General features: G+C 38.8%; 1 protein-coding gene across 3 annotated transcripts in view; it reads left to right on the top strand.

Moving 5' to 3' along the window:
• The window catches only part of cfap52 (cilia and flagella associated protein 52), a 79,101-nt gene extending 62,962 nt beyond the window's left edge, over positions 1-16,139 (top strand). For 2 of the 3 annotated variants that reach the window (XM_059948707.1, XM_059948709.1), the window contains 2 exons: positions 11,739-11,850; positions 15,483-16,139. In XM_059948707.1, the coding sequence (XP_059804690.1) occupies positions 11,739-11,850; positions 15,483-15,658 (288 nt within the window). In that variant the 3' untranslated portion in view covers positions 15,659-16,139. Of the gene's footprint in view, positions 1-11,738; positions 11,851-12,311; positions 12,724-15,482 lie in introns of those variants that run through there. The other variant, XM_059948708.1, reaches the window with a different exon arrangement.
• Positions 16,140-20,188: the final 4,049 nt, after the last annotated feature.

A 20,188-nucleotide genomic window follows, 5' to 3' on the forward strand; every position in this document is an offset into this window, starting at 1 on the left:
AGCCTTGTCTGACCGTAACAGCTCCCTCTTTCCTCAGTATTGTGTCAATGCCCATGAATTCAAACCCACTTCTCCTATACCAGTCATTGAACCAAACATTTAACTCTCTGATCTTATTAACCCTGTGCCAATTTGTGTGTGACTCAGGTAACAATCCAAAGATCATCACCTTTATTGGTTCGGCATTTTAATTTAGTCTCATGCTGCTCAAATTCCCTTAGCAAAACTTAAATACAAAAGATTCTGCAGATGCTGGAAATCCTGAGTAATACACACAAAAAGCTGGAAAACTCATCAAGTCAGGCAGCGTCCAAGAAGAGGAATTAACATTTTCAGGCCGAGACCCTTCATTAGAACTGGAAAGGTAGAAGAAGCCAAAATAAGAAGTTGGGTGTAGGGGAAGCTGACAGTGAAACCAGATGGAGGGGAAAGTAGGTGAGTGGGGGAGGGGAGATGAAGTGAGAAGCTGATAGATGGAAAAGGTAAAGGGCTGAAGAAGAAGCAGGAATCTGCTTTGAGAGAGATGGAGGGGAGAGTGAACTATAGGAGAAAGTGAAGGAGGAGGGGCACCAGAGGGAGGTGTTAGGCAAGTGAGGAGAAGAGAAAGAGTAAGAGAGAATGGTAAATGGAAAAGAGAGAAAGGGGAAGGGGGGGAAATTACCGGAAGTTGAGGAAATCGATGTTCATGGCATCAGGTTGAAAGCTACCCAGGTGTTACTCTTCCACCCTGAGAGTGGCCTCACTATGGCAGCAGAGGAAGCCATGAACCAATATGTCAAAGTGAGAAGGGGTGTGGAATTAAAATAGTTGACAAATGGGAATTTCTAACATTACAGGCAGAGTGAACATGTTTTGCAAAACCTCTTTCCCTGTTCTTACCCATGTGGACCACAGCAATTGTATCTTTCTCCTACCTCTCCATGTTCCTCTGGAGGTCAAAAGAGGTGCTTCAAACATGGACACCAGTCAGGCAATAGAGCTTTTAGGACTCTTGATCTGTGTGAAAGCAAATTGTTTCTCTTCCCCTATGCTATCCCAATTGTAATTACATTTCTTTCCCCTCTCTAGGATGGCCACAGTTTGATTATTCATCCTTTTCAATAGCCCCTATTCCCATCTAGACAAGAAGCAAGGATCTCAAACCTTTTGGACATGCTGAAGGGCTGAAGCTCCTCTATGTCTCACCACATTCTTTATTCACAGTCACATGCTCTTGTCCTGACCACAGACTAACTTTGAAGTAGTTAAACTTGTTTCAAAAGAGGTGCGAAAGGAAGTGCCGAGACAGCTAGCATAACAGTCTTTAAAAGACCATTGAACACGTATATGGATAGGAATGGTTCAGAGGGATGGGCCAAATGTGGGCAAATGGATTCAGCATAAATGAGAACCTTGGTCAGCATGAGCAAGTTGGGCTGAAAGGCTTATTTTCATGATGTGTAATTCTATAACTAAAAAGCTCTAACGTATGCCCTGCTGAAATCAGATTACTCAATCAAAACTAGCATTCAATGCCTTTTCCTACTTATTAATGAATAAATCTGTTGGCAGAATCTATTAAATATTCCACACCCTACCATTTTCTTTGCTATCCAGATCTTTTTGCTTTAAAACAGAGAAGGTGGGGTTTCTCCATGGAGCATTAATTTGGTGGAGTTACTGATTGAGCTTAGTCGACATGAATGGGACTGCATTTATGTCTTTCTATAGATTTACCCTCACAAGATTCTTGCTGCTCTCCACAAATTGAAATACTTCAGTAAGAAAGATAGTTTAGTTTTCAAGACAGACAGTGATTTATAAATTGCAAATAAATAAGAGCAGAACCTGAAACTGTGAAATCCAACTCATACTCTGCTTGGCTGATGTACCTCGAAGGCTGTCCGAAAGAGTAACAGCAGAAGAGCTGAGAGGCACTGGAAAATGTTGTCACCATACTGAAAGTGCTTTCAGAGAAATTGGAGAGGTCTGATGTTAACATAAGTGATTTTGATGTCACTGGTCTTTGAAGAGTGATTGCATTGAGAATCAAATGCAGCAATCACACAAGTGTCTGTATGACCTGGGGGATTGCACACTATGATTGGCACCTCGAATGGATATTTGAAACCATAGCCTTGGCCATTCAGCAGCTCACTTATTTAGAGCAAAATTGTAAATACCTCTTCACGATAGGAAAATTCAGGTGCTCTTAAGATGATGATGCTGAAATAGTTTATTGATGTGGAGGCTATGATCACCACGCTTCCACTTCTTGCACACAGCCTTTTTCCCAACTTTTCCACCTCAATTCCTCCCAGTTAGTCAGAACCTAGTATTTTTCAGATCCAGTAGCATTATGAGAGCAGCTTCACCAGAGCAGTACAGCAGTTCAAGAATGCTCAGAACCAACTTCTTTAGGGCTTTAGAGTTGTGTATTAATTGTCGGTCTTGATAATGATGCCCATGAGCCTGAATATATATATTTTTTAAAGCTGCTGGAGTCCTGAAGGTTGTGTAGAATTTTGTAAGCAAAACATGTGAATGTCGTTCAAAGTGCTCAACAAAAGCCATAGCTCTTTACTTCCATTACGAACAAACCAAAAGCAGTTGCTTTGCACTGATGTCTTTATATGACTGTCTCTTCAAGTGAAGACAGTTCAATTATGGTGTTTGTGAACTATGTAGAATAGTTTCTATTATCAACAATATGTGTTCATCTATAAATCATTACATCACCCTACACAGGCACCACCCCCCGCCCCCCCAAGAATTCACCAAAACAGGCATTGTGAGTCTGTCTGGAGCTTGTAGAAGCCACGTGGTTTGGGTCTTATGTGCCTTGGTTGGAGTAAAAGCAGGTGCCTCTGGCTCATCCAGAGGTCTGCTAACATGCACTTGGTTATGTTGTGATGTAGGTGGTATGTAGTGGAAACCACAAGACCTTAAGACCATAAGACATAGGAGTAGAAATAGACCATTTGGCCCATTGAGTCTGGTCTGTCATTCAATTATGGCTGATCCTTTTTCCTGTCCTCAGCCCCACTTCCTGACTTTCTCCCCATACCCTTTGATGCCATGTCCAATTAAGAAACTATTAAGCTCTGCCTTAAATCTACCCTCCATAGCTGCCTACGGAAACAAATTCCACAAATTCATCACCCTCTGGCTAAAGAAATTTCTCTGCATCTTTGTTTTAAATGGACACCCCTCTATCCTGAGGCTGTGCTCTGTTGTTCTAGATTCCCCCACCATGGGAAACATCCTTTCCACATTTACTCTGCCTAGGCCTTTCAACATTCAAAAAGTTTCAATGAGATCCTCCCTCAACCTCCTAAATTCCAGTGAGTACAGACCCGGATCCATCAAACATACATCGTATGATAACCCTTTCATTCCTAGAATCATCCTTGTGAGCCTCCTCTGAACCCGTTCCAATTCCAGCACATTTTTTCTTAGATGAGAAGCCCAAAATTGTTCACGATACTCAAGGTGAGCCATCCCCAGTGCCTTATAAAGCCTCAGCATCACATCCCAACTCTTGTATTCTAGATGTCTTGAAATGAGTGCTAACATTGCATTTGCTTTCCTCACTACCAACTTAACTAGCAAATGGTCGAGTGTGCAAGTGCTGTCTCCAATGGAATCCCACCACCAAGCACATCCTTCCCTCCCCCCCCCCACAACTTTCAGCTTTCAACAGGGATCACTCCCTACGTGACTCCCTTGTCTATTCATCCCTCCCTACTGATCTCCCTCCTGGCACTTATCCTTGCAAGTGGAACATGTGCTACACCTACTCCTACATCTCATCCCAAACACGGTCCAGGTGATTCGCACTTCATTTGTGAGTCTGTTGGGCTCATTTACTATGTCCGGTGCTCCTGGTGTGGCCTCTTGTATATCGGTGAGACCCAACGTGGATTGGGAGAATGTTACGCCGACCATGATAGCTCTGTCTGCCAGAAAAAGTGGGATCTCCCAGTGGCCACCGATTTTAATTCCACTTACCATTCCCATTCAGTTATGTCTATCTATGGCCTCCTCCTCTGTCGTAATGAGGCCACACTTAGGTTCGAGGAACAATACCTTATATTCTGACTGGGTAGCCTCCAACCTGATGGCATGAACATTAATTTCTCGAACTTCTGGTAATGCCTTCCGCCCACCTCCCTTCACAATTCCTCATCCCCTTTCATCTTATCTCCTTGCCCACCTATCGTCTCCCTCTGGTGCTCCTCCCCCCCCCTTTCCGTGGCCTTCTGTCCTCTTCTATCATACTCCCCCTTCTTCTGCCCTCTATCTCTTTCACCAATCAACCTCCCAGCTCTTTACTTCATCCCTCACTCTTCAGGTTTCATCTATCAACTGGTGTTTCTTTATCCCCTCCCCCCACTTTTTAAATCTACTCCTCAGCTTTTTCTCTCCAGTCCTGCCAAAGGGTCTCGGTCTGAAACATCAACTGTATTTTTTTCCATAGATGCTGCCTGGCCTGCTGATTTCTTCCAGCATATTGTGAGTGTCAACCTCCAAGTTAACCTTCAGGGTGTTCTGCACAAGGACTCCTTAAGTCACTTTGCATCTCAGATTTTGGGATTGTTTTTTCCATTTAGAAAATAGTCTGCACATTTATTTCCACTACCAAAGTGCATGGCCAACATTGTATTTCATTTGCTACTCTCTTCCCCATTCCCCAAATCTGTCTAAGTCCTTTTGCATCCTACTTGTTTCCTCAGCACTACCTGCCCCTCCACCAATCTTCTTATTATCTGTAAACTTGGCAACAAAGCCATCTATTCCATCATCTAAATCATTTTTTTTTAATGATGGTGATTGCATGTGGTCCATTAGTTCTGAAGGCCCAGCATCACCCAGACCAGGCCCAGAGAGCAATTGTTTGGAGTGCTCAGAATCAGACAGTCCTAAAGATTGTAATAGGCGAGTTTTCAGAGTGGCATATTTATCATGTGCAGCGTGAACTGGGCTTCCACTTGTCAAACCACATGTTAGCATGCTGCTCCCAATATTCTTAACAGATTCAAAGCGACTGCATTAGTCAATATGTCATTGAGTAACTGTGGAATTGGCTGAGAGCATCGGGTCACCAATGTAGGATTTTGTTCCATGCGAGATTAATTTTATATACTTAACAAAAGCCACAGACCTTTACTTGGGGTATGAACAAACCCAAAAAACAATCACCTTACACTGACATCATTATGTTAGACACTCTCTCTTAAAGTGAACACAACAACTCAATGATGGTGTTTGTGAATTATGTAGAACAGTTTCTATTATGAACAATAATAACCCATTACATTACCCCGAATTGAATGACATCTTATCATAGTGTAGGTGAAGCAGTTTCTGAGCAACGTCACCCAGAACTCCAAAACACAGTGTATCTCAATCAAGAGGATCCCTGAAGTCAGGGTAGAAGTTTGTACAGCATTCCTCTGCTTCTTGTGAAACCACAGAGGTTGCACGATGTAAATGTACTAGGAAGAGAAAATTCTATTCACACAACACACAATAGTGAAAATAAAATGTTTTATGCAAGATTATGTATTAAATTTTAAAATTATTTGTTGACACCAATTTTTAAGGTGGAGAATAAGGGAATTAGGCATTGATGTGTTGAACAAATCTTGCAATAGTGGGGGCAACTTGTGTTGTCACTACTCTTGCAATACCTGATTATCTTCCTCGTTTTAGCTCTCCTGGTCCTGATCAGCTAGAAAAGTGCTCTTGGAATTGATGTCTGCTACAGGTCCATCACTTGCTGCTGTGTATTATTGTGTATCAGCAGCATACCACCACTACCACTCAACTTGTACATTACAACGCAGAAGGAAGCTCTCATGCATCCAACAGAGCATTTCCATTCTCATTTTCCTACAATGCTGAAATTTATTCTTGCTCTCGTATGCCATTGAATTAGCTGGTATGTACTGAAGGATGCTGTTATGTTTGGTAACTCCTGAAACTAATTGAAAGAAAAACATAGGGGTTAGGATAATGTATCTACTTAGTTTTACTTTTAATGAGGTACTCAAATATGATGTGGTGTTGCAATGACATTTGCCAATCATGTACTTCTTACCTATAACCCATAATAAGGTTTCAAAGGTACATGTAATGTCAGAGAAATGTATACAATATACATCCTGAAATTCTTTTTCTTCGTTTCTTCACAACCATCCACAAAAACAGAGTGCCCCAAAGAATGAATAACAGTTAAATGTTAGGACCCCAAAGTCCCTCCCACGTGTAAGCAGCAGCAAAGCAACATCCCCCTTTCCCCCACCAGCACCCTCCACTGAGCACTCAAGTGTGCAGCAAAGCAAGAATAAAGACACAGACTTGCAGTACCCCAGAGGCTGCTTGTTCACCCGGTAATTTGACATACCTCAGGCTCGCTTTCTCTCCCTAACAAGGGAAAAAATGGTGTCTCCATTTCATTATGTAAACACAGAGAATTCTTAATCAAACAATATATTTACAATGTTACTCAAATATTCTGAAAATATCAAGTACAGTTACCTCCATTTTTGATTTGGTATCTGAAAGAATAGACCCGCATGTTAATGACAACTCCTTGGGAATCTTGTGGAAATTTACATGAATTTTAGAAATGTCGTCTTAAGATTGCAGACCAGGTGCAAGATGATGCATTGGAAGCACTCAAAGCTGATGAACACTCATGGGCACTGTGGGAGTTTCTTAATATGCAGTTGATGACACTGATGGGAAGCCAGCCAGAATCACAAACCCTAGCACTCTATCAGTCTGACAGTTCTCAGGACAAACTAAGTTTCTGCCAACTGTGGCAAACAATCCTTAACTCAGTCATGTTTCCAATCCATTTGTGTGCAGTCAACTGCAAGATCCTTAGCTTGATGACAGGTGTCAGTTTGACAGCCACCAGCAGACTGGGGCCATCAAGTCCAATAGCCAGCATATCTTGTTCCAGAAGGCTGTAACTAACTGCCACTACCTGCTCTGCTTCTCTGATCCTCATGAAACATTGATGTTAAAATACATTGAGGCAACTGATACTAGGTATATACACCACTTGTGATAGCTGTACAGACATAGAAAAGTTCCCTCTGGAGATAACATCAACACAAGAACTTTTCATAAAAGAAGACTCTAGAACACAGATGAAGAAGAACTCCATAAAATAGCTGGAACAGCAGAAACCTGCTTCTCTCTGCAGAACCCTCCTCTCTTCTGCAGTGCCAGGTATCGAGAAAAGTAGGGTTCTGTTTTTCCACCTTTTGTAGTGTCGGTTCATCTTCCAAATTCTACAGTCTTCTTTTCTAAGACATTCCTGTGTTGATATTATCTCCAGATTTTTGAAAGTCAGGAGCAGGATTTGCACCTAGTTTATGTTTACATTCATAAATCTGACTGAATTTTTAAATTAAGATTTGAAAACAATCGCTCAATGCCTCTTTGGTAAGAGTGGCATGATCACTTATGAAAAGATTTGTAAAATTGCTATGTTTACTTGCATGTCAATTTTTCTATCCAATGTTGCTATGCTCTTTGGCTTATGAGTTGCAGTCCTAGGAAACATTTGCAAACTGTTATTATAATCCAGTTAAAATGAAAATTAATTAACTGCAGATGCTGGAAGTATGAAATAAAAACCAAAATGCAGAAAATCTGGAGTAAGTCTGGCAGCTTCTGAGGAATAAAAAAGTTAATGCTTTAGGTCTGAAATCCTTTATTCAAATAGTGAAATAGAGAAAACAAGTTTTAAGTTACAAAAATAGTGACAGATAGTTTAGAGGGTGCATCTTAAATAAGGTGAGGCTGAGATGAGGATGGTCAAAGAAAAAAAACTACAAACAAAACCCATAAAATGCAAAACTGTAGGGAATGTTAAACAGGCCAAGCCACGCTGATGAAGAGAGAAACACTGAAACTATATTACAGATTGATGACCCTCAGCAGAGTTGGCCTATTCTGATACAAACAGAGAAGGTGAATTAACTTGACTTCTTGAATTCAGTATTGAATAGCTGTCTAGTGGCCTAGTGGCATCAGTGCCGGACTTCAGAGCGAAGGCTCCCGAGTTTGAATTCAGCTGGCCCCCTTGCACACTTTCCATCCGTGCTGGGTTGAGCTTTGAGCTAGCAACTCGGCCTTGTAAAAATAAGGAAGCCTGCTAAAAAAACGCCGTCAGGACGGCAGCCCGATGACTCCACTCAGGGCTTTCTTCTTTTTCTTCTTCTTCAGTATTGAATCTAGAAGGCTGTACCTTGCTTACACATAAGGTGAAGTGCTATTCATCAGCCACATGTTGGGCCTCATTATAACATTGTGCAAGACCAGAAACAGATCAGGGCCACTCCTTCAGATTATATGCAGGTGTTCCGCAAATTGGTCACCCGATCTGTATTTCGATCCTCCAGTGTAGAGAAGACCACATTTTGATCACTGAACACAGTATACTAATTCCTGCAAATATTGCTCATACAAAGCAGGTGTAATGGTGACTTCCAAACTACAGCTTGATGGGCTTGTTAAGTGTTGAGTTAGCAATGGGATTCATTTCCACAAGTTGATATTGGATTTATGAAATGGCATTATTTCTGGAGCATTTAAGCTGAATTCTACCCTACAATCTCCTGACAATCCCAAAGTCACCTGTGCCTCACCTATGCAATACTTTCCCCTGAATTGAGGTATCTGTATGAATAAATTCAATGCACATAGTAATTCTTCCAAGGTGTTTTCATAAGATAAAAGAAAAGATGCAGGCTACTCAGCCACTGTTCCCTCAAATCTACATTCCTGTACTTTTCCTCACTTCACCCAATTACCTCATGTGCAGCAGTTGACTCTTTCAGACACCAAATCAAAATTAGAGTGTGCCCTTCAATACACACTAGCTAATTCAAGGGCATATGAAAGTGAGAATAAATTCCAAAATTCTGTGGAGCTGCACTCCATTTGCAGTTAAGCTCCTTGTGCACACTTTGTTAATTACTCCCATACATCCATGTGATTATAATAACCATATATAATGTATACTGCATTAGTCCCATTATGAGACTTCATCTGCTATATTATGCACAGGTATGATCTCCCAACCCAAGGAAGGATATATTTGTGATAGAAGCAGTGCAGTGCAGGTTATCCCTAGGATGTAGAGGTTTACCTGTGAAGAGATATTGAACCATCTGGGCCTATAATCTCTCAACTATCGTAGAATGTGAAATCATCTCAATGAAAAGTACAAAATACATAAATGACTTGACAAAGTAGTTGCAGAGCTGCCTTTCCCCAAGTAGTGTGTCTTTAACTAGGGTCTACTGCCTCAAGTTAAGAGAAGCCATTTCAGATTGAGATAAAAGGATATTTCCACAACCATAGATCAGTGAATCTTCGTGAATTCTCTCCCCTAAAAGACTGCAGTGGCTAAATTCACTGCATCTGTTCAAGGCAGACATCAATAAAATCTTGGATATTGTAGGAATCAAGGAATGTGGGGATAGGGCTGAAAATGGCATGATAATAATGACAGAGCTATTCCTGCTTCTACTTTTTATGCTGTTGTGAAGGGAAAGTGCTCGAAGTATCATCAGTACAGTGTTATAGTCCCGTTTCTATGTATCTTTAAAATGTCATTAGTTTTTCATGTGACATCGTTGAATTTACAATTTAATTTGAAATACTGCAGTTTGCATTTTCAACTGTTAATTACTTAAAATCGTCACCATTAATCTCCGAAATCCTCCATACATTTAATTCATAACTTATGCATTTGCAAGGGAGTGCTCATGATGATTCTTTTGTTCTGCCTGGCTTATTCAAATTATCTACTTCACAGAACATTTGTTTCTGATGTGCTTGAACTACGACACTCCCAGCCTATAAATTTAAGATATGAAATGTGATTATAATTAGTTGGTGTGTCATTCAACAACCAATTTGGGAGAAATAATATGGACACAGCAATGTTACATGCCTTGCAAAAGTAAATTTTATTCTAATCACAAAACTAAATTTGTAGGTTCTAAATTTCCAGGAGTATTTCTGTAAAGCAATGGAATGAGTACAGGATTCTACCAGCTTTACATACAGAAAATCAATTGTAACTGATTTATGTCAGTTTTACCTCAGAATAAACATAAAACCAGGAGCTGGTGATAACAGTCGACCCCACAATCTGTTCTGCCAAAACAATCATGACTAATCCAATCTTGGCTTCATCACTACTTTCTCACTCTCTCCCCATCTCTTAACTACCTTGTAGTCTTCCTGTCTGCTTTAAATAAAATTCATGACTTCATCTCCACAGTACAGCTGTCTGCTGGAGACTTCCAAAAAGACACAAGGTTCTGAGAGAATAAATCCTTCCTCATCCTGTCTAAAAGGGTGATCCAATATTCTGAAGCTCCAGATGTCTCCTCTCAAATATTTTCTACACATGCACCTTTCCAATCCCCTCAATCTTAAAAAAGTTATCAAAACTTCTCTATGTTTATATTCACAATCCTTGCAATAAAGGCAAGCATTTTATGACCTTTGCAATTACCTTATGTGTTTGCATGCTTGGTGTGTTTCTTTTATTAGAAGCCCTAGATGCCTTTGTACCAGAAGATTTTATGGTATCACTTTATTAACCAATATTTTATTTTTACATTCTTCCTTTTAAAGCGGATAATGTCACAATTCCCACATTATACTCCATCTGCCAACTTCTTGCCCACTCAGTCAACCTATCCATATCTTTTTGTCCTTTTAGGGAGAACATACCCCTAGTACTACAACACATCCTGCCCCCAGTTTATCTGTTTAATGAAGTCTTGAATCATTCATCTGAATTTTGGTGCAAGATTCTGGTCATTCAGATCTAAATCTTGGAAGTTGCTGAGAGAACAGTGCTTGATAAAAATTTTGGCAAAGAAAGAAGCAAATTGTAAACAAGTATCAAAGCAGTACTTAAAATTAAACCATGACAGTAGGTCAAAGAGACAAAGTTCATGGAGCAAAGCCAGATTCCTTTTACCCTTATCTTCTACTCTACTCTTTTCCATGGGTTTTCAGATGATTTTAGTTCTTCCCTCTCTCCCATCAGACAAAAGATACAAATGCCTGAAAGCAGTTAACACTAAGCTCAAGGACAACATTTATTCCACTATTATAAGACTATTGAATGATTTCCTTATACGATAAGATGGAGTCTTGACCTCTCAATCTACCTTATTATGACCTTGCACCTTATTATCTACCAGCGCTGCACCTTCCTTGTATCTGTAACATTTTATTCTGTTCTCTCAAATCACGTTACCTTGTACTACCTCAATATGCTATTGTAATGATTTGGTCTGTATGGACAGTATGCAAGAGAAGTTTTTCACTGTACCTTGGTGAAAATTATAAGCTAATTTATCAATTTAGTAACATGATTTTCCATTTTATCAAATTTTGTTTTATCAGAGTGAGACTTTCATACTACCATTGCAGTTAGAAAACATTATAAAATTACATCTTTACATGTGATAGGGAGAAATATAATCCTAATTTGTGTAGTAGACTATTATATAAGAACTGACAGCTAGTTATTTCAATGGAAAATTACATGCTGTTTTGTGGAAAGGTAATACTCCCTATATGTAAGGATTACTTACAGCCAAAAGTCAAGTCAAGTTTATTATCATTTGACTATAACAAAAACAAAATGAAATTAATAAGATGTATTATTTCAACAATGTAATGTTACAATTTATTTTTAATTTAAGATTGGATATTGGGAAGTATTTGATGGATCAGTTATCAGAGAGCTGGATGGCTCCTTATCTGGTTCCATTAATGGAATGGACATCACAGCAAATGGTGACTTCTTTGTAACTGGTAAGAAAAATCCTAAATATCCATGAAATAATTATCTGGCAATTTTTATCATGGGATAATGTAACAATGCAGTTTAGAGTGCTTCCTAAATTTCCAGGTTAATAATTTTCAACTTCTCATGATATTTTCTGTTTCTTTTAAAATTGTTAGTAATATTTCATGTATGATTTTGGCTTTTATTAGCAGCACTGATCAGAGGGTGGTGGTTATGTTCAATCTGTGGTAATAGTCATTTTTTCAGGATCTTGGCAAGACTAGCATCTATTTTCCATCCCTAATAATCCTTGAGAACTATAGTGGCAATGTGTCTCCTTGAACTGCTGCAGTTCTTCTGGAGAAAGTACATCAAAAGGATTTTCAGAATTTAGATTCTTGGAGCCATGTAACACAAATACAGGTGTTTTGTCCTGACATGTCAAGTACTCAAACCAACACTTTGTCCATAATCTTTTACACCTTAGTGCTTCAAGTATTCATCTTGTAAATATTGTATGGGTAGCTGTTTCTAAGGATGACTTACAGGTGAGTGATGTTCTCATGTGCCTGTGGTTCTTTTTGTTCTTTGAGGTGAAGTCATCAGTTTGGGAAATGCTTTTGGAATAAAATAACCAAGTAACTGCACTGCATTTTTTCATTAAAAGCATATGAACCTACAAGTTAGGAGCATGTGCGAGCCACTCCTATTCCCCCACTTAGCTCATAGTTGATCCATTTGCAAACTCAACTCTGCATTCCTATCTACTTAAGGTAGCCTTTACTCACTTGCTTATTATTTTCTATCTTTTCGATCTCTATAGAATTCTGTCTTAAAAATAGCTGAACATGGATTGAATTGTATTTATTTAAATTTTACATCCATCCCACAACGTGAGGGAGTAAAACTCTTTGCATTATGATGCCATCGCACTGTTCAGACATGTGAATTTATAAGTCTATTGGCTTGGAGAAAGAAGCTGTCCCATAGCCTGTTGGTCCTGGCTTAATGCTTCGGTACTGTATGCCAGAGAGAAGCAGCTGAAACAGTTTATGGTTGGGGTGACCGGTGTCGCTGATGATCTTCTAGGCCCTCTTTTTGCACCTGTTGCTGTAAATGTCCTCAATGGAGGGAAGTTCACATCCACAGATGAGCTGGGCTGTCCGTACCAGTCTCTGCAGCTAGTTTTGAAATAAAATTCTTCAACCAGTTCTTACTGGTGGAAGTTGTCAGTCCCCATAGCCTTTGCTACCTCCAATATTTTTATCTGTTTCTTGGTATCATATGGGGTGAATCAAATTTGCTCAAGCCTGGCTTCTGTAATGATGGTGACCTCAAGACAACGCCCAGATTGTTAGTCCATTTGACACTTCTGCCTGCATATGATTGCAAATACTTTATTCTTTAACACTTAGATAATGTATGATGTCATTCAGACTGAAACTGTTCAACTGAAGAGGTTACGAATTAAATTCCACTGAGTTGCACGAAGATTATTTCTCAGATTATTAAATTTATTTTAATATATTAAATTTCAGTCTTGGAATGTGCATGCATTTATACATCAGTGCAATCAATACATACAGTATCTTAAAACAACATATAAAACTACAACCATAATATGTGGAGAAAATTCCAAATCTCTCTGATATACAATCAGTGGCCACTTTATTGGGTATCTCCTGTTCCTAATAAAGTGGCCACTGAGTGTATGTTCATATTCTGCTGATGCTGGTATAGCCCATTCACTTAAGGTTTAACATGCTATGTATTCGGAGATGCTCTTCTGCGCATTCAATTCTTCTCGCAATTCCTCCGTCTCCGCCGCATCTGCTCTCAGGATGAGGCTTTTCATTCCAGGACGAAGGAGATGTCTTCCCTTTTTAAACAAAGGGGCTTCCCTTCCTCCACCATCAACTCCGCTCTCAAATGCATCTCTCCAATTTCACACACATCTGCTCTCACCCCATCCGCCTGCCACCCCACTCAGGATAGGGTTCCCCTTGTCCTCACCTACCACCCCACCAGCCTCCGGGTCCAACGTATAATTTTCCGCAACTTCCGCTACCTCCAACGGGATCCCACTACCAAGCACATCTTTCCCTCCCCCCCCTTTCTGCTTTCCTCAGGGATCGCTCCCTACTCGACTCCCTTGTCCATTCGTCCACCCCATCCCTTCCCACTGATCTCCCTCCTGGCACTTATCCTTGTAAACGGAACAAGTGCTACACCTGCCCTTACACTTCCTCCCTCACCACCATTCAGGGCCCCAGACAGTCCTTCCAGGTGAGGCGACACTTCACCTGTGTGTCGGCTGATGTGGTATACTGCATCTGGTGCTCCTGGTGTGGCCTTTTATATGTTGGTAAGATCCGATGCAGACTGGGAGACCGTTTCACTGAACACCTATGCTCTGCCTGCCAGAGAAAGCAGGATCTCCCAGTAGCCAAACATTTTAATTCCACGTCCCAGTCCCATTCTGATAAGTCTATCTATGGCCTTCTCTACTGTCAAGATGAAGCCACACTCAGGTTGGAGGAACAACACCTTATATTCCGTCTGGGTAGCCTCCAAACTGATGGCATGAACATTGATTTCTCTCACTTCCATTAATGCCCCTCCTCCCCTTCTTTCCCCATCCCTGATTTATTTATTTACCCCATCCCTTTTTTTTCTCTCTCTGCACATCACTTTTTGCCTGTTCTCCATCTCCCTCTGGTGCTCCCCTCCCCCCTTCTTTCTCCCTAGGCCTCCCATCCCATGATCCTTTCCCATCTCCAGCTCTGTATCCCTTCTGCCAATCAACTTTCCAGCTCTTAGCTTCACCCCACCCTTTCCTGTCTTCTATCATTTTGGATTTCCCCCTCCCCCTCCTACTTTAAAATCTCTTACTAACTTTTCTTTCAGTTAGTCCTGACGAAGGGTCTCGGCCCGAAACGTCGACTGTGCTTCTCCATATAGATGTTGCCTGGCCTGCTGCGTTCCACCAGCATTTTGTGTGTGTTGCTTGAATTTCCAGCATCTTCGGATCTCCTCATGTTTGTGTGCTTATGTAGATGTCTTTTTCAAGTATCCTTTTACTCAATATTCGTTCAACCTCGCAGTGTAGATCCTCAGTCCCTAAAGAGAAATATAAACTATTAGATAACATAGGCAAGCCTACTCCTATTTGCTTTGGTGGTCAGCATAGTTATCACACTTTGCATTTTCAGCTATGTCCTTATTTGAAGGCTGGTAACCTTTTCTATGTAACACTCTAACTGCCTGGATAAAACTCAAGAATGTCTGGGAATTCCACATTCTGCTCACTGCTTGTTACTGCATGACGTAAAAATTTTGAGCTACATTGCTACTTTTCCTTTATTTAGTTTCTCATTTATCTAATGAGTTAATAGGCATCCACTGAATACATATCCCCTTAAAATGACTACAAAGGCTTATAATATGAAAATATTATTGTCTTGGAATAAATTAACAGTTCTATTATTAAAACTGTTCTATTATTAAAAATGTGTTTTAAAAAAAACCTGAATTTACTAATATTCAGTATTCTTTAAAATTGTTGCAATATATATAAATATATTGTTTTATGCAATTTCATAACAATATTTACTTTTTGTACTAATTATATTGTTGAATCTCTATCTGTTTAAATCAGGAGGTGAAGATAAATTGATTAAATTGTGGGGATACAATGAAGGAGAAGTTACACATATTGGAATAGGTCACAGTGGTAACATTCAACGTATTAAGATCTCTCCCAATTTGAAACACATAATAAGTGTTAGTTCAGATGGAGCCATTCTGCGATGGAGATATCCTTATACAGACTAGTGTACAGCACACTTCATGACAAGTAACAATATTACTTCAAAATGTTAGCTCATTTTCAAATTTCAAGCAAGCAGTAATAAATTTTCATGAAAATTCTACTTTGTATTTCAGGGAAATAACTTCAAATAACTGTTCTCCCAGAACATCATCTTCCTTTAGAAATTAATTAAAAATTTATACCTTTGTCATTTAATGCTGAAGTTGTAATGTTGGAGAAATCTCCTACCTAAAAGATGCTACATAAATGACATGAAAGTTAAGTTGTTAAAATGTATATTTAGATCCAACTTGGAAAATAATTAATGTTTTCTTTAATAACTTGTGATTATATGTTATAAACTAGATTCCTTGTTGCTGTGTATTAGCTTTTCAGTAGGATATTCAACAGCTGGTATCTTGATGTAGCTATGATTTTGAATGATCTATAATTTTTATTACAATGCAATTTATGGAAGAAATAAAATAAAATTTGACATCTTTATTTGCTATCTTTAAGCATTAACTTTTAAAGGTATGATTTTATATATAAATAATTGGAAAATGTGGAGAATGTTTCCTGTGTTTTGTATGTAATTAAACTTGTTATAAAATGAATTTATGATATTCCAACAGCAAGAAAATTTATCTTTATGCAATTATTGCTTTCTCATAGTCTCAGGGTTAAATAGAGCAAACACTGGAACAAATAGCAAATAACTTTTTTTAATGGCTTGTATTGATCTGTGACCTGGAAATCTCAATTACCACTGGCTAAAGTGATTTGGTTCATTAAATTACAATAATTGATCCACCTATTCAAGTTAACTTCAGATGGATGAGTTGCCGAGCACCCAAAAATGCCAAAATAAGAAAATGGGAAAAAAATTGACCAAGCCTACAAACCATCAGCAGCAGAAAATGCAATTTTCATATGATCTCAGCTTTAGCATAACTGTCACATTAGCAATAACAGCGATAGTTAATGTTGGTGTATGTTTAGTAAGTGTACATATTAAGAAACTCAAAGGCTTTTAAACCAGGAAATGTCACCAATTACTAAACATCCTCAAACATCCTCCATGGGTCAGCTTTTCAGTGCTGAGAAGGGAAGAAATTTCTTCTCCCAGAGGTTAATAAATCTGCAATTCTCTACCCAAGTTGGTTGAGGAGGCTCGGTCACTTTTTATATTCAGAGCAGCTAGTAATTTTTTTTTGGATGTTAAGGGAATCAAAGTATTTCAGGTTAGTACAGGAAAGAGGCACTGAAGGAAATGATCAACCGTGATTCTTAATTAGTGATGGAGCAGAAACAAGGGACTGAATAGCCTAGATCTGCTTTTATTTCTGATGTTCTTATGTCTTCATTCACTCTGTCTCTGTGAAATATGAATGTTATTTTCTCAACATACACACATGAGGGACTGGCCAAGATTACTTATGTCTATTTCATTAATCTGCAGCTGCTTAAGCATATGACTTAATATACCTAGAACTTATAAAGATACTCTATCCAAGACTGTAGATAGAATTGCAAATTACAAACTCAGGATGTTTTAACCTTCTTCATTTTTTATTATTTTCATTTGCAAGGTATGTCAATGTTTTTAATACCTTAGTGTTTCCTTGATCCTTAGTGTTTCCTTTATACTTACTAATATAGAAATAATTAAAATGCTCTTTCAATTGTATATTATCGACTATTTCAATACGTGAATTTGACCTGTCAAATTTAGCTTTTATGTGCAGACCCAGAAAGTATTGTTTGCATGGCCATAATGTCCATTTCTAATTTTGAGATATCTGTGAATTATTACAGATCTTTGAAATATAAGTGCTATTGCACAAACACGCGATAGATTCCTTTGCCAAGAAATCAGAACTGTTTCCATAAATCACCTATAAAAACAACAAAAAATATCTGTTAGCACTATTTCTAATATGAAGTTGGACAGAGCACAGTATCATTTACCCTGATGCCGGTTTTGTTTGTCCATTGAATGTCCCACACCTCAGATTCAAATTAATTTATTTATCACAAAGTACTATACATTGAAACATAGAGTGAAATCTGTTGTTTATGTTAATAACCAACTCAACTTGAGGATGTGTGGGGGCAGCCAACAAGTGTGGCTACACATTCTGTCAGTCAAATAGCTTGCCCACAATGTTCATCAGAACAGCACAAATCAGCAGATGCAACAACACCAAGCCCCATTCCCACCCTCACACATACACAGATGCCACTTCCAGGTCTCTGACCACCAGTCCTTGGCCCCAGACTCTTAGACTCACAGACATTGGGCCTCCAACCTCCACACCTTGTAGATATTGGGCCTCTGATTTTCAGACATGGTGACTTTGGTTTTCTACTTTTGGGCTTCAGCCTCTGGTTTTGACTCTAGTGCACACCAGTCATAGAATTTTGAACACCAGGCCTTGTCCTCCAGACTCGCAAGGACCTCCAACTCCAGGATTTGCTGACTTGGGTGGGCCACTGACCCTCATGTTTCCTGCTTGTATGACCCTCCAATCCCAGGACTCGCCGATCTGGGGTAATCACCAGCCCTCACTCACAGGGTCTTCCTCTTCAGCGACTGGAAACCTGACCCCCCCAGGGATTGCTGGCCTTTGACTGTGAGTGCTCTAACTTGGATTCCAACCACTATAAAACTATAAGACTGGATCAGATTAGGTCATTTGGCCAATTCAGTCTGCTCCACCATTCAATCATGGCTGATTCTGTCCCTGACTCTTCATTTATTGCCCCTGACCTCTAACTGCCCTATGAAGCTAAAAAAAAATCTGCGACTCAGCCACAACCTCGATGGACATTGCAGCTCAGCACCATCTTGAACAGAAGATAATGCTTTTAAAGTGAACAGCTCATTTCATTTATTTAACAACTTTGGAATGGTAGATTGTGATGTTTTACCTTTGTAGTTAAGTATTAACTTTGAATATACATCCATTTTATGCATTAAGAATACCTAAAATTCATTTTCTAGACACTATCTTTCAATTGTAATGCTACAAAGTGAAAACAAGCACACTAAGCAATGAAAAGTATGAAAAAATATATTAAAATATTATGATATATTCATTTTGCTTATCAAGTGCTAAGACTTAGCTAGGCTATTTCTTTGCTAGAGGCATATTCCTGTCAAAAGTAAGGTTGTTCCACTGCATGCATTACCATGAGATGTGATTTATTTTAATCATAGTGTGCAATACTTCCACAACATTTTAACTGTGAATCACTGTAGCTTAAAATTCAATGACCGGATATTTCATTTCTCAAAAATAACAAGAAATGTGGTTTGCCTGAATTCAGTATCAATGTAAAAATATCTAGGAATATTTTAATAACATGCTTAGTAAACAGGTGTGCAATCTGATGGGTAGCTAAATTAACTCAACCTAGTGAACATCTAAATTTTATTTCCAATAAGAAAGCTTGTTTCCAGTTATAAAGTCAATTACTGCTGTGGTACATTTCCAATGGGAATGTTCAAATTTTTTCCTTCAAGCAGCTTGTACCCTGCCTTAAGTAGTTAGGAAATACTATAAAAGCGTATTACTTTGTTTGGTTTATACTCAGATAAATATTTTATAGAGATCTCTGGCATTTGATTCAATAGAAATCGCAAAAAAATATATACATATTATGCTCTTGCTGTTGGGACACTTCAGGATGGAGTTTTGCCAATATTTTTCTGGTTCACTATTAAAATATATTTTTTTGTTACAGAACAGAAATTTGACTATAAACTATTCTATTATTGGAATGGCAATATTCACAGGTGTTGTGAGCTCATTATCATAACAAATTAATTCTTGCAGTTTGATTTAGCACCGAGCAGGCAATGATTGTTCCCCTCAGAAATATTAATCTTAGTAAAATTCTGGTTGTATAATGATTTTATGATGTGGAGGTCAAGCTCGGAATAACATCTAATATTGTAGATTCAAACAGAATTCCTTCATGTAATGTTAATTAAGTACTACTATTATTATTATTATTATTATTATTATTTGTTTTTATCACCACTGTCAGTGGATATGTGCAACAAATTGTAGAGTAAATTTTAGGAGATGAGGGTTGTGGCATGGAATTTCACCAAGTAAGAATGTGTATTAACTCCGCCATGGTTAGTCTCAAGCCTGACTGTGAAAGGAAGAGGATTGGGCAAACCCATCTCGTAAAAACTCAGAGCTACAGAAATGCCAACAGAAGCTCCAAAGACCTCATCCCTAGGAGATGAAGGTCACCAGAAGAAGGGCTACATCTGTGGATAACTTGAAAGACTGGCACAGGACAGGGGGCTTTGGCAAGCTGTTGTTCAAGTATATTTATTATCAAAGAATGAATAAATTACACAACTTTGAGATTTGCTTGCTCACAGTTAGCCACAAAGCAGGAAACCTGAAAGAACCCAATTAACAAAAAAAAAGAATAAAAATAAAAGATGCACAAAGGAAGGGGGAAAACACAAATCATGCCAACATTTGAAGCGAGCAACAACATTCCGAACCAAACTGAGTTCTCAGATC

This window comes from Hypanus sabinus, chromosome 23 (assembly GCF_030144855.1).
Source record: "Hypanus sabinus isolate sHypSab1 chromosome 23, sHypSab1.hap1, whole genome shotgun sequence".
Classification (NCBI taxonomy): Eukaryota; Metazoa; Chordata; class Chondrichthyes; order Myliobatiformes; family Dasyatidae; genus Hypanus; species Hypanus sabinus.